Source organism: Tachysurus fulvidraco, chromosome 10 (genome assembly GCF_022655615.1).
Source record: "Tachysurus fulvidraco isolate hzauxx_2018 chromosome 10, HZAU_PFXX_2.0, whole genome shotgun sequence".
NCBI lineage: Eukaryota > Metazoa > Chordata > Actinopteri > Siluriformes > Bagridae > Tachysurus > Tachysurus fulvidraco.
This window is the reverse complement of record NC_062527.1, coordinates 10,313,079-10,337,877: the sequence shown is the minus strand read 5'-3', so window position 1 is coordinate 10,337,877 and position 24,799 is coordinate 10,313,079. Positions and strand designations below refer to the sequence as shown.

The 24,799-nt window shown below is 37.3% G+C and overlaps 3 protein-coding genes across 5 annotated transcripts; 2 read left to right on the top strand and 1 right to left on the bottom strand.

Annotated features, from left to right (window-relative positions):
* clpxb (caseinolytic mitochondrial matrix peptidase chaperone subunit Xb) lies at positions 1-8,332 on the top strand. Of its 2 annotated transcripts, none has more exons than XM_027173267.2 (15): positions 1-154; positions 625-708; positions 1,700-1,860; positions 2,058-2,178; positions 2,365-2,519; positions 2,700-2,859; positions 3,082-3,123; positions 3,674-3,835; positions 4,774-4,938; positions 5,206-5,294; positions 5,775-5,939; positions 6,031-6,333; positions 6,920-7,012; positions 7,103-7,209; positions 7,472-8,332. In XM_027173267.2, the coding sequence occupies exons 2-15, from the start codon at positions 651-653 to the stop codon at positions 7,560-7,562; spliced, it is 1,872 nt and encodes a 623-aa protein (XP_027029068.1). In that variant the 5' UTR covers positions 1-154; positions 625-650; the 3' UTR covers positions 7,563-8,332. The 2 variants fall into 2 exon arrangements, with proteins under 2 accessions (XP_027029068.1, XP_027029069.1); XM_027173268.2 differs by having other exon boundaries at positions 79-283.
* spi1a (Spi-1 proto-oncogene a) lies at positions 8,316-15,225 on the bottom strand. Of its 2 annotated transcripts, XM_027173270.2 has the most exons (6): positions 14,975-15,225; positions 14,579-14,669; positions 13,924-13,980; positions 12,939-13,111; positions 10,359-10,515; positions 8,316-9,179 (listed from the first exon to the last, which is right to left on the bottom strand). In XM_027173270.2, exons 1-6 carry the CDS (start codon positions 15,023-15,025, stop codon positions 8,869-8,871), a joined length of 840 nt encoding a protein of 279 aa, XP_027029071.2. In that variant the 5' UTR covers positions 15,026-15,225; the 3' UTR covers positions 8,316-8,868. The 2 variants fall into 2 exon arrangements, with proteins under 2 accessions (XP_027029071.2, XP_027029072.2); XM_027173271.2 differs by lacking the exon at positions 13,924-13,980.
* A 3,525-nt stretch (positions 15,226-18,750) lies between these two features.
* On the top strand, positions 18,751-23,718 carry tmem276a (transmembrane protein 276a). Its single transcript, XM_027173485.2, has 4 exons — positions 18,751-19,523; positions 20,837-20,950; positions 21,452-21,589; positions 22,423-23,718. Exons 1-4 carry the CDS (start codon positions 19,145-19,147, stop codon positions 22,668-22,670), a joined length of 879 nt encoding a protein of 292 aa, XP_027029286.1. The 5' UTR covers positions 18,751-19,144; the 3' UTR covers positions 22,671-23,718.
* Positions 23,719-24,799: the final 1,081 nt, after the last annotated feature.

The following is a 24,799-nucleotide window of genomic DNA, read 5'->3' as shown; positions in this document are numbered from 1 at the left end:
GCAAAACAAGCGAAGAAGAACAGCGTTGTGTTTATAAGGGGGCTGGAGGTGTGGAAGGGGGTGATACGTTCTTGCACTAATTCATCGATTACGTAACTCTTATCTTCCTGCTGAGGGAAACAACCGTTTGGGCGAAAATCCTTTAAGCTTCTCGGTAATTTTATACCCGTATGATATATTTTAGGAGCTGCACATTTCCTCCTTTATTACAGTTTAGTTTAGTTTGCTGTCACTGTCAGTAACCGGTTTGTTGTGAACTCGGAAGCTGTTGGTTTTTTTCCCTGTAAGTAACTGTAACTAGTAATTTCAGTTAGTTATACATTATTTATAGGATTACAAGATGTTTGTTACTAAACTCGCTACTTTAAGTTAAGTGACGGTGCGTTTTTATGCCTGTTTGTGTGTTTTGCTGTTGATTTTTTATTTTATTTATTTATTTATTTTTTTTAAGAGCTACTGACTTTTGTTTTGACAGCACGTAGAGTTTCACATTCAGGCTCCTCGGCTTGTTCTCGAGATTAGTGGAATAAATTACATAGTGAACAAACTTCAAAATAAAGGTGTTGTTCATGTGTGAATTTCTGGTTTAATATCCAACTCTTTTTTGTTTTTTTTTGTTTTTAGCTTTTCTGAAAATCTCCACCAAGAAGATGTCTTCCTGTACATGCAGACGTGCTGCTAAAAGACTCTTCAGTTCAGCCCACAGAGGTTGTGTGTGTGTGTGTGTGTGTGTGTGTGTGTGTGTGTGTGTGTGTGTGTGTTAAAGCCAAAAATTGTTTTTGGGATTTAAAACACTTGCTTGTTGTATGTATATAAGATACAGTTAATCATTAGGTTGCCTGGATGCATGTTCAAAATTGTTTGTCTGTCATACTTAAGAAAAAAGCCCTATTTATTTATTTATTTATTTATAAATAAACAAACATGATGGAATACAATTTGGACCGACATGTAATTTGGGTGAATTTCAGCTTCTAAATGTTTCATCTGTTCTTGGACTGTTCTAGAACTCGGAATTAGGCGTTCTGCCTAGTGTCAGCTTTCTAGAAAAGTGTCCGCTAATCCTTCCAAAGAAGCCTTGTCTTGTAGTTAATAAAAAAAAATATATATTTTCTAATACTGCTCTGTTGCATTGCATTACTGAAATATCACTGCTATACTGAAGAGGAGATGCCAACACCATGTGGTGTTTGAGGATAACGATCTCCTCCTCAGAACAACATTTATCAGACTGTATATATTTATAATCACACTATCCAGTGTCACCCAAATGAGGATGAGGTTTCCTTGGAGTCTGGTTCCTCTCAAGGTTTCTTCCTTTACCATTCAAGGGAGTTTTTCCACCCCAGAGTTACCTCAGACTTGCTCATTCTGTATAAATACAAACACATTTAAATATATCCAATATTAATCTTGAATTTTGTATTATATTAATCTTTATATTATTCTTTATGATAACCTTTTTTTTCTATGTTTATGTTCTGTAAAGATGCTTTGAGACTATCAATTGCAAAAAACTATACAAATACATTTGAATTTTGAATTGAATCAACTTGCATTCATGCTACAGATTGATTTCAAATGCTCATCCATGCTCATATTTATCCTTTGGGTTTGTCAGAGTTTCTGTGGTTGCCTGTGGTTTCTCTTAATATTCTCTTACAAAGTTTATTAAACAATCCATTGTCTGTGCTTGCAGGGTTTTTAGGCTTGCACGTAAAGTTTTATGCTCTCAGAAGTCCAGTGACTCATGAAGCCCATCTACCTTCTGCACTGCATGTCAGATTATTCTCAGAGAGTGCTGTGTGTTTTGCCTCAAAGCAGAACACTCCAAAAGATGGCTCTGGTGATATGGGAAAGGTACTTTTATTTTCCAGCACTGCACTCAATATTAACAACATGGACTTCCAAGAAAATAGATTTGCATGTAAATTACCAACTGTTTTCCTGATTCATTTATTCTTATAATCCTGTTAGTTTCCATAATGGAAAAATACACAAACCCATAGTATGGATGTGCAGCTTAGATGGCTTATGTATCTATTTTATTTGAGCAGAAGAGTGCAGCAGACACAGTGGTGAAGAGATCTGTAGGTTCTGGTGGATCAGGAAAAGGAGGAAGTCGTCTACGTTGCCCCAGATGTGGAGACATATGCACATATGTGGAGACGGTTGCGTGTAAGTTTAATTATTTTTCAGAGGTTTTTTATTTATCTATGGTTTAAATTTAATCGTGCCACAATTATTCATATTTCTATAAAAGATTATATGTTTGTATGCAAGCTGCATGCACATATTACTTCTTGTATTCTTTGGGTACAATGACGCTGTATGCATTCTTTTATTGTCCATATTTCTCTCTAGCGTTCACTCGTTTTGTGAGATGTGAAAAATGTCATCATTTCTTTGTGGTGCTTTCTGAAATCGACTCTAACAGTCGTCTACCTAAAGAGGCAGAATCTGCTGCTGAAGCTGTTAATTTGGCATTTGCTCAGAAACCTCCACCACCCCCTAAAAAGGTACGATCCAAATTATGATCAAAATGAAATCCCTAATGTTACTGATGTAACCGGGTTCTATGTAAATTGCAATGTGTTTAATAAACCCATTTGCCCATAAGCCCAGTTTCTTCTGACAGTAATGTGAACTGCAGACCCACATAAAGGATAAAATGTGCATTTGCTGTTGTTTTACTGCAGGTCTATTCCTATCTCGATAAGTATGTTGTTGGCCAGTCATATGCGAAGAAAGTGCTGTCGGTTGCAGTATATAACCACTACAAAAGGATCAACAGCAACCTTCCAGCATCGGGTGGGCAGCAGCTGGGGACAGAGCAGCAGATCTCGGTCACTCCCCAGGGTTAGTGCATCAGTATAACCATAATCAACCATCCTATTTCTATAACATAACAGCTGATAAAGCTTGTTCTTCTCACTTTTCACTCAGCAGCAGCTTGTACAGATTTCAGTTTCTAAGGCAGGGTGTACTCTGGTTACTCGCTCCCAGTGTGACATGCTTTTATTTTCCAGCAGATGTCAGAGTAACCTTAAGATGTTTTTGTTTTTTGTTTTTTTTCTGTAGAGCTAGAGAACAGAAGGCGGGATGAAGAATACAGATTTGCAAGTAAGTGCCTTTCGTTTTTTTGGAGAAATATACAAAAGAAATACCTGATTTGTTAGCAATTCATACGGTTACATTCGTACACTGGTATGTGTGACACGCTGGTGTATTTAATGTGAAGAGTAGTAAGAGCTGTAATTGGAAGTCTCCCAATCTTGCTATATGTATTCGTGCATACAATAATATAGTTTCTGTTAACCCTTTTTTCCCCCCAAAGAAATGCTATAATTTCAGAGCATAGGTTATTGCTGTTAATTGACAGAATATGTTAAATAATTTTTATTTATTTGTTTAATTAGATTCAAAATTCATATTTAATATTTTTTTTTGTCCCCTTCATGGTCAATTTAAAATACCTTTTATTTTTACATTTTTATTTTTAGAGCATAGTGGAAATCCACTTTCCATACTCATCTGTTTTGAATTATTTTGTTTGTGAAGAAAAACCGCTACGGTCCCTGGCGCTGACACAGTGACACATAATTTAGTTACTCACTGTTTGTTCAGCTGCTTTCTAAAACTAAAGCATACATTCGATTGTTTTCATTAACAGAGCTGATTCAGCTCACTGGGATCAGGCCACATGGCAGTGTTCTTGGTGAATCTGTACAACAAAGTGCAGCGGAGAAAAGGGGTGGCCACATGCTGAACTCCACACACACTTCCATCAAACTGGAGAAGAGTAATATTGTGCTGCTCGGCCCTACTGGATCAGGTACAGAGCAAACAATCTCTCTCTCTATAGTTTAAAGTATCAAAGACTTAGTCTTCAAGATATTCTCTTTAAATTAGAGTTGCTGTAGTCAATGCGGTCAGCAGTCCATCTAGAGTTGGACGAGTCTAAGTTCTTTTCTTCAGTTATTTAACTTAGCTTTCTGTCCAAAGCTTTTCTCTTCTCTCTGCTCTGGACCTGGACTTGGTTCCCACTCCAACAAGCTATACCAACATTCCCACATCCAAAATCCCAGTTTCTGTTAATTTATTCAATACGTTTATGTTGTATGAGCTGATCATGCACCTGCAGTAATTCACTGAAAAAACTTGATAGCAATGGGGGACTGTATATTTTGCTAATAGACAGATTGTGTCGAATGTATCAGTTGCTGTTTACACATCAGTCATAGAAACATCTTCCAGAGAAAAGATTTGTTACTCATAGGCAATAAATATTAATGACCATTAGGATGTGAGAGTGAGCTTTAAAGAGATGCTATAACAGCTTTACGTTTTTTTAAGATGCAAGACCATCGTCCATGATTTTGAAACTGTTTGTTTAATAATAATGACTTATTTGAATATATAAAGCGTATCCTGTGATTCAGTGTGAGCAGCTTGCGATCATGAGTAAATTTTACATTTACAGCATTTGTCAGGCACCGTTATGCAGAGTGACTTTCATTTATCTCAATTATACAGCTGAGCAACTGAGGGTTAAGGGCCTTGCTCAGGGGCCCAGGAGTGGCAGTTTGGTGGCCCTGGGGTTTGAGCTCATATCAGTATTCCAACACCACCTCAATCACTGAGCTACCACTTCATTTAAATAAAGTGCATAAGCTGAGAAAATTGCATAGTGTAGTAAAGTGTGTGGGGTTTTTTTTTTTTTTTTTTTTTAATTTTTTTTACATTTGGAATATTTGATATTTTGTTCTCCAGGTAAAACACTTTTAGCACAGACTCTGGCTAAGTGTTTGGATGTTCCCTTTGCCATCTGTGACTGTACAACACTGACCCAGGCCGGCTACATAGGTGAGGATATTGAGTCAATCATTGCCAAGCTGCTGCAAGATGCCAACTACTCTGTGGAGAAAGCTCAGCAAGGTGTGTGTCTTAAAGAGAACACTTTATTCCAAGTATATCAGACTTTAGGCACATGTCGTCATTTTGTTTTGATTTGTTAGATATCAAGGAGAGTGAAAAGCTACAATGACAGATGAAAATGCAAAATAATATGGAGTATGGCAATTATTTATGTAATCTCTAAATATGGTACATTGTACAAACGGCTGTGTTCTAGCAGAGCATGTTTAGTGGTTATTACTAACATGACCCCTCTCACACTCGCACACGTTTGTGCTGGACCCACAGGAATAGTGTTTCTGGATGAGGTGGATAAGATTGGTAGTGTTCCAGGAATACATCAGCTCAGAGATGTAGGAGGAGAAGGTGTCCAGCAGGTGTGTAATAAGAACCATTGTTCCATTTTATTTACTGCAATAGTTACTTTGGGTTTTTATTTACATGGTCACAGTGCAAAGAAGGCTTTTCTGTGTGTTTTGGTGAAGTATTAGTGTGCAAATGGTAGTTGTAGTTTTTGGGAATTCATCACAAGTTCCAGTAACCGAAAGCCTCAGGTCCATGATGAATAATATGGTACTAATCCAAATATAAAGTGCTGTACACAATCTATTCCAAAGCCAGGCTTTTAAGTCCTTAGGTCCAGCTCACTCTAATGGCTGTAAATGGATTATTATCCTTCTAAAGCAATCTTTTTCTGTCCAGTGGGATATTGTTCCACAAGTAGTAATGCAGCAATGCAAATTCTATTTAGAATAAATAACCCATAATCTGTGTTAAAGTATAGTCATTAGTTGGCTAGAGTTAAAAATGTATTAGTTTTAATCCTGCCCTAACCTTATGCTGATACTCGTGTTCAGGGTTTGTTGAAGCTCCTTGAAGGCACCATTATTAACGTTCCAGAAAAGAACAGCAGGAAGTTGCGAGGTGAAACTGTGCAGATTGACACAACCAACATCCTGTTTGTGGCATCAGGAGCCTTCAACGGGCTGGACCGGATCATTAGCCGGAGGAAGAATGAGAAAGTGAGGGAGACCGACATTAGGTCAGCACTGTGTAGCAGTAAGCATCTCAATAATGTTTGTTTTTTACACTCGTTTGTGACTTTGTGTGCAGTACCTTGGATTTGGCTCACCCTCTAACTTGGGGAAGGGACGGCGTGCTGCAGCAGCCGCTGATCTGGCCAATAGCTCAGGCAGTGAGCTGGATGCGGAGGTTGAGATGAAGGAGAAGGATCAGCTCTTGAGACATGTAGAGGCACGAGACCTCATAGAGTTTGGCATGATTCCTGAGTTTGTAGGGCGTTTGCCCATAATAGTGCCATTGCACAGCCTGGACGAGCAAACACTAGTGCGCATTCTCACAAAGCCACGGAATGCTGTTTTACCTCAGTACAAGGCCCTCTTCAGCATGGATAAGGTGATCTCTCTCACTCTCTCTCTCTTTGCATTTCTCTTTATTTTGTCTCATACACAGACAGCAACATACCCTTTTCTGCTGAAAGGCGGCTGAAAGTAGGCCATACTTCAGTAAACCTTAAACTATCCACCTCAAGCTTCAATACTTTTCTGCTCACCTCGTGTTTTTAAAGCTGATTCGTCCACATACTTGTGTGTGAAAATCCACGCAGATTAGCAGAGGCTGAAATACTCTGACCAGCCTGTTTTTCACCAACCACAAGAACATGGTAGATATCACTGAGAACATTTTTTTAACTTTAACTGAACCTTGATCTGTTTTTGCATGATACTGTGTTACACTGCTGCCACATGATTGGTTGATTGAATAATTAATTGTATTAAAGCATTTGTGTACAGGTGTACTAAAGTCATATGAGCATATGTGGCACGTAGAAACTGTGTAGATTTCTTCTCTGTAGATGAAACATTCTATCCGTCTATATGCTATAGTCATACAGGAGATAGACCTAGATCTAAATATAACCGCCAGTTCTCGTTGCCGTTTCTGTGCTCTGTTATATAAGCTGTGATACTCTGTGTTTTAGTGTGAGCTGAATGTGACTCCAGATGCACTCAGGGCCATTGCCAGACTGGCTCTCGAGAGGAAGACTGGAGCCAGAGGCCTCCGAACCATCATGGTACACACCACACACATACTCTGTTTCCTATTTCCTTACAGCTGGCTTCAGTTAGTGTCACTAACTAAACTACCATGTTGTCTTCTTTAGGAGAGGCTACTGTTAGAGCCAATGTTTGAGGTGCCGCAGTCAAATATTGTGTCTGTGGAACTGAATAAGGATGTGATTTTGGGCAAGAGTGGACCACGCTATATCAGGTAAACTTTGCATTTACCTGATATTTAGTCAGAGAACATAGGCCCACTGTTTGTTTCAAGAAAATAATTAAATCAATATCTCTTTGTTGTAGAAGGTGCACTGGTGTACCAGGATTTGTTGTTTGACATAATGTTTGTACTGGATATTAAATGCCACTACAGAGCCAGTTCAGAAAGGAAGCTGTTATTTCTTTTAAGCTGGTATTGTCAGTATACTGAATAAGGGGTGTGTGTGTGTGTGTGTGTTTGTTCGTTCGTGCAGAGCTTCAACTAAAGACACCACAGAGGAGGAGTATGACAGTGGGATTGAAGAAGAGAACTGGCAGAGACGGGCAGATGTAGCCAACAACTAATAATACAGCTGTGAAGTACATAAAGATCTCTATGGACTCTGTATTAGTAACTCTCAAAGTAATAGAAGCAACGTTCTCCTGCTGAGCTCTAAACAGGACTCCAGCTTAAACCTAATTTTGAACAAGGAAGAGCTAAATTGACCTCTCTCTGGTCCCACATCCTCTGTATGAATTTACAGAAAAGGATTATACGCAATCCAACAGGCCTTAATTACAGTTTATGTGTATAGCTAACAATTTTATGTATCTAAAAGGAATTTTTTCTTTATTTTTTTTATGGGTTTTGGTAAATGTGTGAAATATTGTCTCATCTGGGAGCACATAGTTTAAGGCATAAAGCAGTATATATTTAATTTTAGTATTTTTGTTTTATACACCAACCAACATGTCCTTTATTTAGTAAGAGTATTTCAGCTTTGCATAATGGCAGGGCTGGTTTCTCTACCTCTTTTTTTAAATAGTAACAAATGTGATGCTGCTCTATACTGGTAGCTTGAATCATTTTAGACTGCCTATAATTTAATCAAGCAAACTGCTTTGAGGACTGTGAATTTAAAACATTGCACACGAACAGCACAAGTGCCTGTTGTCAAAGGTATTCATCTTAGCAGATGCACTGCTTTGTATAACACTTGAAGCACTCTTTAAAGTGAAATCCCACTTTAGGATTAATTGGATAATTAATCAAATCCAAGTCCTACTGATGGTTTAGAAATACGCTCTGTGTTACACAACAATTAACAACAATAAAACTTTGTTTTACAACTCTACACGTTGTATGTGTACTTTTATTGAAATAATATAATATGTCAGCAAGCCACCACAAAGGCCATTCAATTTGGAATGTATGTCATTATAGTATAAATAAAATGTGTGTCTATATGTAACAGTTTTTGTCTGCTTTCTGTTTAAGCACTACTGATCAGTGGAAAAACTGGATTTTGTTTTGTGCAGTCTAAATGCAGTATTAAACCTATAGGGGACAGTACACACCAAGTTCCCTAATCCACATAGAGATATTCAACTGCTGTTAACAGTAGATTTCCCATTTCACTACCAATCCACAAAGAAACCTGTCTTTAGTCCTCTCCGATATATGGAACTTGTCATACTGTCAATCATTTTCAATCACAAAATATTTTAGTTTCCATAGTTGAGTGGAGAAGTAAGAAAAAAATACTAATATAGACAGTATGGATAAAAATATCCCAGATATATTGTAGAATGTGGAGTCCCTGAGAAAATGTAGAGAAAGAAGACCTGCCTCTGTGGTCATCTTGCAGCTAGGAGCAGTAGGAATCAGCTCTCAGTGATATTTTTTTTCTACTGACATCCTCCTCAGCACCTCGGTACTGAACTGGTATGTCAGTTTCTTTTTGATTTTTTTGACCTCTCCTGTCTTGCCGTAGTTGCGCAGGGCTCTAGCCATCTTCTGATAGGTCATTCTCTTGCGGTTGCCCTTCTGCAGGCCCCAGCGGCCGGCCAGCACCTCCTTGTGTTTGGAAGAGAACTGAAAGGTGCCTCTCTCTCTGTCCACCCACCAAATGCAGTCTTTCATATCCCCCTCTCTGAGCAGCTCCAGAAGGAACTGATAAAGACGCATTTTTCTTTTGTTGCCTAGAGAAACATAAAAAAAAATACTTGTACAACTCTGTGTCCGGGAGACATGGAAAGTTTAAACCTTGTCACCTCTTTCTGTTTATATATTTCTGCTTCAGAGCTGGATGATATGATAGATAACTGATATTCTGATCCATTTTTTCTGACATATCATCATTACCTTTTGTTAATAGAAATGTCAGTAAAGTCAGAGTTACAAAGAGATAACTTATAGTTAAAAAGGAATTTCATAAAAATAGATATGATTGCTGTCAAGACCAATGCACGGCAAAGTTTTTGTCCCCTTTAGCATTCACATGAGGACTTTAGCATTTGTTAAATGCTAAAATGTAGAAAGTGACCTTTCTACGTTTTCCAATTAATCTCCAAGATATTCAAGTGCTTGATGTTAAAACCTTATGAAACACCTACACTGTTCTCTCACTGCCATTAGCTTGTTACTGCTATGAGTCAGGATCTTTCTGAGTTCCACTGTTCTGCCAGTTCTGTTATTAAATACAGTTATGCAAGGACTGAGGAGCAATATGAGAGAATAGTGTGCTCTCCTGTTTTCATATTTAGCAAGAGGGTCAGGTCATTTTGTGCAAAACTTCCAAAGGTCATATGCTACTTTAACCAGAATTTGTGTGCCTAAGGACAAAATGTCTGTGCACAACTTTTTTGAAGTAACCTAAATGTTTTCTTTCATACAGTATCAGCAGAAATTTGCCAGGAATCAGCATCTATGATACAGAAGTGTATTTTATACTACTGTACTATAAGCTGGTAAGATCAGCTGTTTTTCCTCAGAGCGTTAAGGTTTTTAGAAGTACATAAAACTTAATTGTGACTTCGACAAATAGATGTGAAATTCCTTTGTTTCTGTATACCAGTCTGTTAGGAGGATTGGAACAGAGCACAGGGTCAGTCATGGTACAGTGTCCTTGTAAAGAGTTTGGCAATGCCAGGGCTTGAACTTACAAACAACCTTCTTATCAGCACTGAAGAAGCCTTAACAATTGAGCTACTAATGCTCCTGTCATAATAATACAGCAGCAGAATCACCATAGCTTTGATAAATAGGGCCCTGTGTGTAAGGTTGAGCATGTTTTCCTTTCAAATGTATGAAATGGAAAAGTGTTACAGCGAGCCACAGTGGAATGCTACCTGGCTTTAGTCCTTCCATTTCTCTCTTACCTGTTATGCTAGTGGAAGTGCTAGCAAGGTGTGACTCATGATCCTCTTCTCCCTCAGACACCTCAAATGGTGGACTGCGTGCTCCTGTGTCCTCGTCGTCTGTGCTGCAGTGAGCGGGAGGAGAGCGCTGGTACACTGGGTGAGGGACATATGCAAACTGTGGACCAGAACAATATTCACTGATTGCTTTGCAAAAGCAGAAATCAAATAGAACAAAGCAAAAATATTTTTAGCAAAGAATACCAATCAATGTACAAACATTGAGTGTTTAAACAAGGCATCCCTTTATTCTTGGAACAAAAATTGCCTGCACTCTAAAAACTGCTGGGATAAAAATCAATTTGGAAAGCAAGCACTGGGTCCAGTATGAACTAATCCAGCATGCTGTGATTTAATCTGGTGATGTTGACCCTGGCTGCTTGGTTCAGTTCTTTAAACCCAACTTGTTAGTAAAAATGACTATATTGTTGGGCATCTTTTTTTTAAATTTTTTTTTTATTTATTTTTTTTATCAGATATCAGATATAAGATTCAGTAAATGCTTATTTCAACAACAACAACTCACAACAGCTAACAACAGCTCAATATTATGTCTACATACATTTTGAAATGTGACATATATCAAAAGCAGAATTAGGATGAACTCCAGTGCTAGGCAAAAATCTGTGACAGTTAACTGTAAATAAAATTAAGTAAGAATTTTGTCTAGGCTTTACATGAGTCTTGTAAATACTATTACTTTCTTTCTTATGCATTACCAGTTGCTAACTTCAGCCACATTCTTTTTCGTTTAATGTCAATATGTGTTAATGTCCTGTGTGTCTACACTGGATATCACAGCAAACCCCAAGGTATATAAGTCATTGCCTATATAATGTCTAGAGAAATATTAGAAAAATGTTGCAGTAGATTTCTTTCACTTCAGAAATGTCACACTCTCTCTACATGTACAATGGAAAACTCTAGAAAATGAATCTTAATGAAACATGTTTTTTGGTCATGTCCACATCACATGTCCACATCACTAACTCAGACCACTGTGTTGGCCATTATCGGCTATCTGACCAAACATACAAAACCCAGCAACTATGTGAATTTCAATTTAAGGACTGCTGTCATTTAGCTGTACTCAGTCTCAGTGTCAATAACAGAATCTTGAATCTTTTAATAGTATTTTTACTTAATCTTTTGTGGCAACTACTAATCTAACATGGCATCACTTAGACAAAACTAAATAAAATTATTGGACCAATTTATACACTTAGGTTAGGCAAGCTATTGTTACGCAGTTTTTATTGTGCTATGGACAAGAAATATGCTAAGTTGACACAATCTCAAAAAAGCAGTCCCATACTCGGAAACCACAGAATTACCTTATAATGAAAGAGGAACTGCTAAAGCTATTGTGTCAGAAAAAAGGGCAATGAGACATGTTACATTCACTTTAATATCATTTTCATTTATTTAATAGTTTCATTCTTGCCTGTTTCATAAATGTAGGTTCTTTATATTATTTTTTTTCTTCTAGTTACTGCAAAGAAATATAAATGAAAAGAAACAACTGAGTTCAAATTGTTGGTCATATGTATAATGTATAATGCCTGTTTAAAGATGTCTTTTAAAAGCAAGTTATATATTTGTGTGTAGAATTAATGCATTGAATTGATTTTGGCTCAATTAATTTGAATTAATAGAAGCTGTGTTGTTAAGGGAATGTGAGGTTTAACCAATATGTGTGTGTTTATGTGTGTTTGTCCCTGATTGAGTGTTGGCAGTGGCCACAGTCCTCAGTCAGGAAAAGACAATGTTGAGCAATCAGTCTGTGTGACTGCAATGTTTCAGTGGTTCTCAGTACAGATGCTCTTTTGTGACATCCTGCCTCGTGCTCATCTCTTTAAGCCCCATTATGATTATTCACCAACCTCTTAAAGACTAAAAACTTAACTCTAATTCCTAATGCTTAGTGTTCATCACATTGTTTTCAATGTCTTCGTTGTGTAATTAACATAAGATCTGACTTGCAAAGGGGATAATAATAGATAGATATGCAGAAAACCAATAACAGACAGTAAATTTGCATTTACGCTTAAAACAAGATGTCTAACTACTCTTTCTCACTTTAGGCCAAAGTGTTAAATCAAGTGAACAATTTGTGAAGCTGTATTTTATTTGCTAATAACCAGAACAATGCTTTCTGAAACGGAATTTTGCAGTAAGCTACAGTTCCCATAAATAGACCAGTTTCCAATAATTTACAGTCCTAGAAAAAGAGTTCCTAAACCCTAGTTGTGTAGAGGCTAATAGGCTAATGGTAAGTTCTGTACTCTAACTTATTCATTAGTTATTATCAGGGAAATAACCAGACTGCTAACACACTGACCCTCCAGGACAGGGAATTTTCAGACAGATCATCTGACCTATAATTTGTTTATAACCATGTACATAAGGAACATTTGTCAAGTCAAGTCAAGTCAAGAAGCTTTTATTGTCATTTCAACCATATATAACTGTTGCAGTACACAGTGAAATGAGACAACCTTTCTCCAGGACCATAATTGTTTAATTAATTAAAGGACTAACCTGAGGTGTTACCACAGGCACAAAAGTCCCCAGGCTTGAATCCAGAGGAGGGTGGTAAGACTCCATATCCCCATAGTAGTAGGCTGCGGGGTGTAGTTCAGTGAAGTGACCACTCGAAGGGACCTCCAGCTCACTCTGGTGAGTGTGATCAGTGTGATAATCCCATCCAGTCTCTGATTAAGGAATGAGAGCAAGAGGATTTTTTAAATTTGATTTTATATATATATATATATATATATGGTCTTAGTAAAAAAATTATAGATGTTTAACTCATGTAAGTCAAGGTAAAGGGCTATAATGTTGAACATTTATGTTAAGATCATAAATCAATTCCAGTTGCTCTGTTTTATTATTCTTAGGAAGATACATATACTACAGCTAGGTGTATATAATATGAACAGCATCTTAAATGATTGTTTGGTTCTGATGGTCTTTGCATTTCGTATTAATTTTTAAAGTAGGAGAAGAGAATGAAGCAGATGTGTTGTGAATGATGATCATATCCTCTAGGTTAATATCCTCTATAGTGCAAGTCTGTCATGTAATGGTTACTTTCTATAAATGGCTCTAGGTTTGAGTAATGAGTAATGAGTAAAAAAAAACTATGATTTAAGATTGAGACAGCAACCACAGGCTGTTTCTATCAGGAGCAGAGATTGTTGCCATTAAAAAAATCCAAAATCTAGCAGCAGATGGAATAGCATACGTTGCCAAAGATTCATTAACAACTACTGAGGTAATCTAGTATATCTGGAATTTACACACAATGTATGATATCAATATATTGCTTTGGTTGGGAAAAAAATCTTTGTGACAGAATTGGTAGCCATACAAAAGTATGCAGCTATTGGTAGTATGCACAAAACCCAAAAGAATACACAGTGTTTTTAATTCTTAAAAAAAAAAAAAAGTTAGTACATCCTTTTAAAATGTTTCTCATATTGTTTTTTACAGTACTGAATAAATCTATACTGGTATTTAGTACCCTGCAATGGGTTGGCACTCCGTCCAGGGTGTATCCTGCCTTGATGCCCAATGACGCCTGAGATAGGCACAGGCTCCCCGTGACCCAAGAAGTTCGGATAAGCGGTAGAAAATGAATGAATGAATGAATGAATGGTATTTAGCACAAAGACCAGCAACAACAGTAGAAATGGATCATACAGCGACAATCCTGTGGAAAGCTGTGAAAAATTTCCCGAGCACATAATGATTCACGTTCTGTACTTTTTTGTATCATTTGTTTGTCTATTAAATAAAATGAATAATCTACATTTAGAAGCACATTTTATTAGTATTTTAATACTTAAAAGTTTATAAAAGAAAATGTGTTAGTTTGTATTTTGTGCTTTGTTATAACATATGATGATTAAATCCCCCAATGCAGACTGACATTCCTTTAGAAAAAAAGTAAAAAGAAAAATGAGAAAATAGGTTTTAAGGATGTTTCTTTAGTTTAGTTAGAATATAGACATGTTTAATGTATTTACACCTAGATTTCTTATAACATAATATAGATATCTTATAACATAGAATGGTTTACTTTTTAAACAACCTCATGGAAATTTTATATGCATTTTTTTGTTTAAAAAATCCCAAATGGAACACAAAGTTGAAAATATTTCCTTTTTTAGACTTACCGATATGACCATCTGGATCACTGGTTATATATGGAAAAAAATCATACTGTGGCCGGAAAACTTGATCATATGCAACAATTTCGTCTGATGACTGAAATTTTGAGAAAATAGAAGCATAAAATAAAGACAATGTATTTTATTTCAAAAAAGTATTTTATTTGAATAATAATAATAATAATAATAATAATAATAATAATAATAATAATAATAATAATAACAATAATAATAATAATAATAATAATCTTGTTTTTTAATAATCACACCTTACACACATTTTCTATAGGTTGTAATTGACTAATAACTACAGCATTATATTATTATTAGTTAATTGTATGTAGTATCAGGTTGTTTTTTTTCTTTAACCATACACTCATGACAGTTAAAGTGTGTACTTACTGAGGAAATGACACAACCATCCATTCTGTAATGTAAAATCGTCTCAGGCATACAGCTCTAACTAAATTCTCTTTGTTACATAAGGAACAAAAGTTGGAATAGCAAATTAATCCTTTAGTTATTTTTTTCTTCTGTTACTCTACAAATAAAAAAAGGAAAGTGAAATGGTGATAAATGCCTCTCGACGTCTGCACTTTATTACCCCTGACTGACTGTTCTCTCTGTGCTGGCAGTTCCTGATTTTGATCAGGTCAGAAGGATGGAGCCTATGTATAATTGTAATGCACTTTTGGAGTTGTTACTTCAGAGCAGCCAATCATGTTGTGTTTCAGAGATTTGCTACTAGTTTGGTTCCATTTTCATAAAATATTTTTACATTGATGTTTTAATTTCTGGATGTAGAGGGTGATTGAAAGCCATATTTTTGTTTATTTAAATTTGAAAAAGTCTTCTGAAGTTCTACATTTTAATGAATTTGCTTGAATTTCTGACTTTTGTGAAGGTTAGTATCATGAAAGGATTAACATTGTGTTTTTTTACTTGTCTCCCATGACCATATAATAATCCAAAATTTTAATAAACTTATAGAGAAAGAAAGAAAGAAAGAAAGAAAGAAAGAAAGAAAGAAAGAAAGAAAGAAAGATTGCATTGAAATGTAATTTTCAACATTTATGCATGCAAATTGTTACAGTTAATTCATGTCACAGGTAATAGTTCTTAATAGTTCTTGGAAAGAGGAAATATTTTACCTACAGTCTACAGGCAGACCTTTTGATTACAAAAATATTAACGCAAGCAACACAAGGGAAATTTTTCTGTTAGAGATCATACATTGTATGAGCATAAAAGTGTCACAAACACCAGGCTTAACCAAAGTGAAGTTCCAAAAGATTCTTGTTCCTTTTTTTAATCAAAGCACCCCACTGTTGTCAATAGGTTTGAGGAAGTAGCTCCTGTTGCAGCACACAAGACCATTCCGTAATGGGGATTTCATAGACCCCTGTTTAGGTGCTTCTATTGTTGTGCAAAGAGCGTTTATTTTCATCTACATTCTCATTTAAATAGGGGCAGGGAATCAAGAATGAATAAAAAAAACTATTTTATTCAACATTAATGTTAATCTAAATCATATTTTGTACATTATTCACTAAAGGAGCTGATCAGTTAACCACACACACACACACACACACACACACACACACACACACACACACACACACACACACACACACACACACACACACACACACACACACACACACCTTCAACACAAAGACCTTCATCTTTACTCTAAATACTAACAAGACCATAGCTGATGTGTATGACCTCCAAGGCACTTCAGGTATACAGCTCCTCAACACCAATCTCACACAGAAAAAATATTAAATATAAGGTGGAACTACAGTACATGTGTACATTATGAAAATATGGAAACAGTAGCAGTTGTGGCAGCATTTTAGTAGCTCTTAGGTAAAGCAAATACATGCATTAAAGTCTGGCCACGTGATGTACTTGTTTTTTTAACACAATCTCTCTCGCTCTCTCTTACACACACACACACACACACACACACACACACACACACACACACACACACACACACACACACACACACACACACACACACACACACACACACACATATGTGGTAAAAATGGAGAAGTTAAAAGCTTTCAGATTCATTTCCCCCTGGTCAGCATGTATGTGTGAATATCTATTGTGGATAATCTCCAGCTATGAAATTCTTCAGCCATAATAACTAATGTTCCCAAAAAAATCAGCCACCTGTTTTCTTGTGTTTGCATGACCTATTAATTCATGTACAAATATCTAACATTCATGTTGGAATAAAATGGTAGTCTGAATGTGTCTGATTATCTGACTAATAATCTGAATATTATATTAGTGTGTGTGTGCGTATATGCTCTTGTGTTTTCCCAACAGTGTGTTGCAGGGTATTTTTTAGCACCACAGGAAGTCCGTTACATCTGTTCACTCTGACTGTCTCTGTTGCACAACAGACCAGAAAAGCTCCATCCTCACTGTAACTGTTTTCTTAGTTTAGCTCGTCTAGCAACACAGAAAACAGTTTAGTCTGACCCTCATTTACCTGACACGCACACACACACACACACACACACACACACACACACACACACACACACACACACACACACACACACACACACACACACACATGCACACACGCACACACACACACACACACACACACACACACACACACACACACACACACACACACACACACACACACACACACACACACACACACACACACACACACACACACACACACACACACACACACACACACACACACACACACAAATACTGGGACAGAATCTCTCTTCAGGTGACCTCACAAAAGGTGGAGGCCCAGGACTTGATTGACAGTTGAATGTCTTTACTTTATCTCAGTAAACAAACTTCCTGTCAGCTCAGAATTTGTGACCAAATGTAACCACACAGTACTATGACATACTACACACAGGTTCAGGTAGCAGAAGCTCATTACAGCCCCCACACCTCTCAACACCCATCTCTTTCGCCTATGCACTCAGTTGTTTAATCTAATATCAAAATTACTGTAAAAAACAGTCAAGCACTTTCTGTAGTGTCAGACAAGTTTTGACACATCTAAGACCAGTCATCCTTGCACAACACTGCAAACTCCAGACTCCTTTAATGATTCTGGTGTATATGTAAGTCATCATCCTGTCGAAAATAGTCAAATATGGCCAAATCAGGTGGAATATTTTGGTTTGCATGGAAACAAAGTTTTGGTTTCACCTCACTATAATATATGTAATTTGATGAAGTTAAGGTTCTACCTTTTGTGGATTGTTTTCTGGTAGAGATTCTTACCTGCAATGCTAAAATAGTGCTTGTTGTCATGGAGCTAGACAGCATGGAGCTGGACTCCATGATTCTAGACTATTCTGAAAGTGTGACATTTAGGGGTTTTCTTTGCATGTTTTGTGTTGTACATTAATTTGTTTGTGGTGATGTGCAGCTGGACAAGGTCTAAAGACATTACAGAATGATGCTAAACATCTCATATATACTATTCACACTATAAAATAAGAGAAACTAAAATTATGTTAGCTATTAAAGAATGGCAAAGACATTTTACATGTAGAAGAAAGTGGCACGGAGCATGATATATTTTGTAAGGATACAAATCCACTATATCACACATCAGAGTGGACAAAAATAACTTTTTCTGTGCAGCCTTGTGGAGTCTGTTTTGTCTCCATCCGCTGGCCAGATAGGGTACTTGAGAGCGTTTCAAAATTTAGCACAATACAGTTAATTATTTAGCTAAAGGTGGTAGTGAAATTTATGAAATACTTATTTCTAATTCTTCCTTCAATAAGTTACTTCAGTTAAAATCTTTACAAATCTAAATCTAAATATATATGTAATTTTAAATAACAAGAGAAAAAGAAAAAATAACCCATTATATATCATAGAGAACAGAAACAAGAAGAGAGAAGGAGCATAAAAGCACTCAGATTGGGCCTTGGGGAATCCTTCACTCTCGCACTCCATCTGCTCAATGAATGTAGCGTTTTAATCACAGAAAATTGTAGCAAGTCTTAATGACACGTATAATAAGCCATGTGTGCAATTTATTGCTGAGACTAAATACAAATGGTTGGTAGATTGAGTCATGCTGATTTCAAGGAAATCAGGTCAGTGATAGATATATACCGAATATCATCAACATATGGATGAAATTAAAAACTATTTTGTCATGTCAGTCAATCCAAAACATGGTTTTGCCATGTCCATTGCAAATTGTAGCTTACAATTGATGTTGATAAATTCAGACAGAGGGAACTGTGGTGTTTCTGTGTGCACTGAACGTCCTGGTGCACCGACGAATCGCAAGCGCTTTCATCAACAGTATCCACTCGCCGCATTGGCTCTCTCTCCAATCCTGATTCCCAAACATCGAGCAGAGCCGCTGAGAAGAAAAACAACATGTCTGTCTAGACCTGCAGGAACCGTGTGCACAGAGGCTTGACTGCCCCCGCTATGGCCGGTTTAAGATGATATGAGCTTCGCTGGACTTGGTCGTGGGCGCGCTGCTGAAAATGATGCTCGGTGGATTTTAAGCGCGCGGCGCGCATCTAACCGGGAAACATGGCGACCATGCGGGTGCTGACGGCGTGCGGGCTGCTGCTGGCCTTCTGCGCGCTGGCGCTGCTCGCCGTAGCCATGAGCACGGACTACTGGTACGAGACAGACGCCCGCCGCCACCGCGAGCGTTGTAAAAAATACGCGGGCAAGCGAACTGACCCGGGATACATCTACATTTCTAGTCAGAACCTGCCGCTCCGCATGCTGCCCCAGCGGCCAGAGCGTGGCGGCGTTTTACTGAGGGAAAGGCGCGATCTGCTTTCGCCTTTCTCGGCCATGGAGTCGCGCTGCAGTCGTAGGTTCAACTCGACGGCCACGGGCCTGTGGCGGAAATGCCACAGAGAGGGCTTCGATCAGGAGAACGAGGAGCTCATCTTTAAAGGTGAGACCTCTTGGACGGAATTTACAACCCCAGCTTAGTGAATTATTCCATGACAGTTCACCAGTCTCAATAGAGACCAGGCAGCTCCTTAACATGGGGCTGGAAATCAAATCCACAGGAGAGGAGATACAATTATTGCAAACGTACAACAGCAAAAGCTTCAGGGTTCTATCAACGCCTACAGAGTTTATATAAGCTAAAAACGATAAGCCTGTGTAAGATTTATTTCTATAGTACAGCCCGATGGATGTTATAATTCAACACTGGCGGTTCTGCTGCGTAAAGATAAATAGATAATGTGTTGTGTGCTTTACGGGACTCCGGCGCTATCCAAGGTGCTGATCCATGCACTTACAGCGATCACAGCTTCACAGTTAATCACAGTGGCAGTGTATTGTTTTTAAGTAAATATAAAACTGACTATCTCGAGAACGCGCCTAATTGAATTTCATAGTGAGTTCACATTGTTTAAGCTCAGTATGAGATAAATCACACATTATTAAATCTGTAAGAGACTTTCATGAGCATGCAATGTACATGGGCTAATTCATCTGAGCAAGTTAACCTTCGAACTTCCTTTATCATTAATGTAACTATTAAAATTATTAGGCTAATAAATCAGAGTCATTTACATTCTAAAATAGGTTACATAGTCAACACACACACACACACACACACACACACACACACACACACACACACACACGCACGCACGCACGCACACACCCACGCACGCACACACGCACGCACACACACACACACACACACACACACACACACACACACACACACACACACACACACACACACACACACACACACACAAATACTGGGACAGAATCTCTCTTCAGGTGACCTCACAAAAAGTGGAGGCCCAGGACTTGATTGACAGTTGAATGTCTTTAAATCTCATGTCCTAAACCTCGTGGGACAGAATTCTTCATCAGTTCAAAACTCCTAGAAGTTTAAGTCTTACTGTAGTCCCCCCCCCCCCCCAAAAAAAGAGAAATTATACCTTATTCTCCTGAGAAATTAATACAAAATAATTGATAGAAGATGAACAACACAAGACTTTTATTTTTATGATCTCTTCTTATGATCTCTTCTTTTATTATTATTATGGTCTTTATACCTAAGGTAATCAGTATTGGGTTAAGGGTAAGATTCCTAAGTATAGTAAATAAAGTCATTTCAATTAAAAAGTATAATTTTATAGAAGCTTAACAACATCATGCTAGTTCTTACTCTTAATCCTACCGGTGCTGAATCAAAATGCATATATTTTTTTATATTTATATATTTTTTGTCCACAGGTTTGCTCCAGCGCTGTACACCAGTGAAATATTATTATTCCTCCTCAAATATTCCACGCAATCTTCCTGTGAACATTACAAAGACAATACGGCAAGATGAGTGGCACGCTCTCCGTAAGTTATCTCTTTGGCTGATTTGTCAGGCCAGGGCCAGTTAATGCAGTCACATATATCAGAAGAACAGCTGACTGAGAACTCTTAACATCTCTGAAATGAAAGAGAAGGATACAAAACTTACTCCTCCTGCTAACCACAGCCATTCACGGTGCTCATTCCTCCTGGCTGATTTCATGCTTGCTCAAGTACAGACAATTGAAGAATCTAAAAATAGGGTCATAGAAAAGGGAAAATTGCACTTTTCCCTCAAAGGGAAAATAGTGCTGATGTGATGCTGAAAACAGATTAGACAAGATTATTTTAATGAATTTGCAGTTCCTTTACAGTATTCGTTTGTCAGTTCTCATTCAGAGAAAGTGTAATTCCTAATGTGAATGAGGAAAATGATAAGATGTCTTCAAAGTAAGAAAATCACATAAAGTGTTTTTTTGTTTGTTTGTTTTTTTTTGCTTCAAAAACCTGTGATGCACAAGGATTACTTCTGAACTTACTTTGCAGATTTGCAGAGGATGACTGCAGGGTTTATAGGCATGGCTGTGTCCATCATCCTGTTTGGCTTGATGATTGGTGTGCTGGGCTGCTGTAAGCACAATGAACTAATGCAGTATGTAGCAGGCCTGCTCTTCCTAATGGGAGGTGAGTTATGTTTACATGCACCGATCCACTGTTCCACTAGGTGGCAGAACAGTACAAGGGGAAAAACTACAAACAGTAACATGGAGGAAAAATCTACTAAAGGACAATAAAGAAATGTACCAGTGAGACTATTACTACACAAACCTTTTCGAGTTGCAGCAAATGTAATACATCTGGCAAATCCTCGTTGTGTTAATAGTTGAGAATTTTATGTCTGACTTATTTTCCTCAAAAAATCATTAAAAAACCAAAACAAAAAATCAATCAATTTTCGAACAAAGGTTAAGTGTTAATAACTGGTTAATAACTGTGCTTTATATATATATATATATATATATATATATATATATATATATATATATATATATATATATATATATATATATATACATACATATATATATATGAAACTCACTAACACTCACACTTTCTACCAGCAATCCTGTCATCACCAGTAATAATGAGATTGTATGTTTCATATTTACAAAAATATCTCATTGTGTAACAGCTGGTTGGTTAATTCTTGGAAGTTAAATCTTTTAACTTCGTAGCCTAACCATTAGTTTCAGAGTATTTGCACAATAACTAAAAAAACATGCATTAGTATAAATACCAGGCATTGGCATTTATTTATTTTGGATCTGGAAAGGGATATGCATGTTCATTTTTGTGTACATTTTATTTATGTATTATTACATTAAAAACCTGGATCAGTGTAACACCACTGGCAGAGCTGTAAATGGTAATAATGCAATATATGCAAAATAATACTTTGTTAAAGAGTATTGTACATTGTACAATTTCTGTATTACTGTGTTATGTCTCTGACTTAGGAACCTGCTGTATCATCTCGCTCTGCACATGTGTGGCTGGAATTAACTTTGAGCTGTCGCGCTACCCACGCCAACTGTACAGGCTTCCTGAGGACATCAGTCATGGCTATGGCTGGTCCATGTTCAGCGCATGGGGTGGTCTGGGCCTCACGTTGCTAGCCGGATTCCTTTGCACATTGGCTCCATCGCTTCACAGCCCTCAGACCACCACTGTACACAAACCACGGCAGGAGAACGGCATGGTGTGACGGACGTAACAAACGCACACACAGACGAGTACATAAACCCACAGAAATACAAATCACAGGTTGCCAGACAACACCTTTACAACCATGTGCATGTATGTCATGGAAAGACAGACTGGAGGATTTAATTTCATAAAAGCACATGCACACACACATGCTTGCACATGTACACAGTTTTACAGAGCATACTGTCCTGTATGAGTCACTCCAGGCTCCTGTGCACCTCTTCAAAACATAAAAGCCTGAGGAGGTTTATAGAAATGATGAACAGAGAAAAGAAACAAAGGAAAATATGGAAGCAAAAAAATGGAACCTGCCATATATTTGGTGAGAAATGAATTTAAACAAAAGAGAAGAGCACAAGATGAGAACAATATTCAGTCCCAAAATCTATCATTGGGATTGTCTTTTACTCTAAATGTTTTTTCTGTTTACATGATCTCTCTCTCTCTCTCTCTCTCTCTCTCTCTCTCTCTCTCTCTCTCTCTCTCTCTCTCTCTCTCTCTCTCTCTCTCTCCTTTCTTATTCTGGGTCTTGCTTCTCAATGTCCTTCTGCCCTTCTTCTCATTGCTTTCTTTCATATTCCTAAAGGATCTGAAAAACCTTTAGCTAGGTAAAATGTTATGTCTTGGCGTGTCTTGGCGTTGCCTGCTGCGTAGAAAAGAGGAAAAGAAACAAACAAAAGAAACACTATTTCAAGTGTCTTCCTGTACATGTTATTTCATTTGTGGTTTCAGCAACTTTATGACAAAGAGCGCAAGAGCACAAAACACAGAAGGGAAATAGCTTTGTGGAGGTGAACCTTTATCCTGAAACAGTGACTATGTACCACAGACCTGAAATGGCTTGTATGAAAGATAATTTGAAGGAATTGAAAAGCAGTATTATAAGGGTTTGAAAAGATGAGAATTGTTTTGACAAGATTTATTGAGACTTTTATCTAATAAAATGGTCAAAACCATATATTTGTTGTCATCATGAAGAGAATGTTGTAATCATGTACACGAGAAAAATGTATGAATGTTATAAAAGATAAATGCCAAATCATGAATTGAGCACATACTGTCTCCTTGTACATTTATAAGAATAACATATACTGTATGATGTGCCTATATGGGAGTTAACAAACAGACCATATGAATATGATTAGTATGAAACCATAAATCTTTCTTCAAGGAGGGGGTCATTAAAATTGAAATAAAATGTGTGGCAGAAGAAAACAGGAGAAACATTTACAATGATGAATAAACTTTTATGCCAATACGGACACACTGAGGTCTCTGCTAAATGTGTTTTACAAGGCTTTTAAATATATTGGACATCAAAGTCTGTGCTTTGAGAACAGCTCTTTCTGTTTTTGTCCTTGTAAAAATTCCACATGTGCTCTTTTTAAACAGCTGCAACATGGCACCCACTGCTCGAGCCTATTGACTAGGCCGCAATTTTACCACAGATTGGAACCCTGACATGGAGCAATGATCTGACACTCCATACATCCACCCAACCATGATCCTCACAATGAAAAAAATCAGCAAAATGTATTATCTGGTTTTGTATTTAGTTTTTTTTTCTGGGCAAATGAATACTTCCAGAGTCTTAAATTTGTGTTTGCTGTTTTTTTGTTTTTATCTACAAGATAAAAACAAAATTCATACCATTTACTGAGTTTTAATAATGAGGAGATTCATGAAGTTTATGGCTCATTATCTTTACAAAAAGCTTCTTACACTGATTACGTAATAGCACAGCAGCATTGTTGTTTTCATATTAGATATCTGCTGCATGTTTATACCTCCATTTCCACTGATACATCACTTACTGTACACTATGTACAAAATACTAACTCGCTTACTTTCAGTAACCGCTTTATCCTGTTCAGGGTACACTGGGAATGAAGCGTAAATACACTGGATGCGATGCCATGACTCAGGGCACCATGCACACACATTCACACCTGGTGCAAATCATAACAGCCTGAGTTTACATGAAAGATGAATAGTGAAATATAAACAAAGGAAAAATATGGAAGCAAGATGAGGACAACATCCAGTCCCATCTGTCACCGGGATTGTCTTTTTATTCTAAATGTTTTTCTGTTCACATGGTAATCTCTCTCTCTCTCTCTCTCTCTC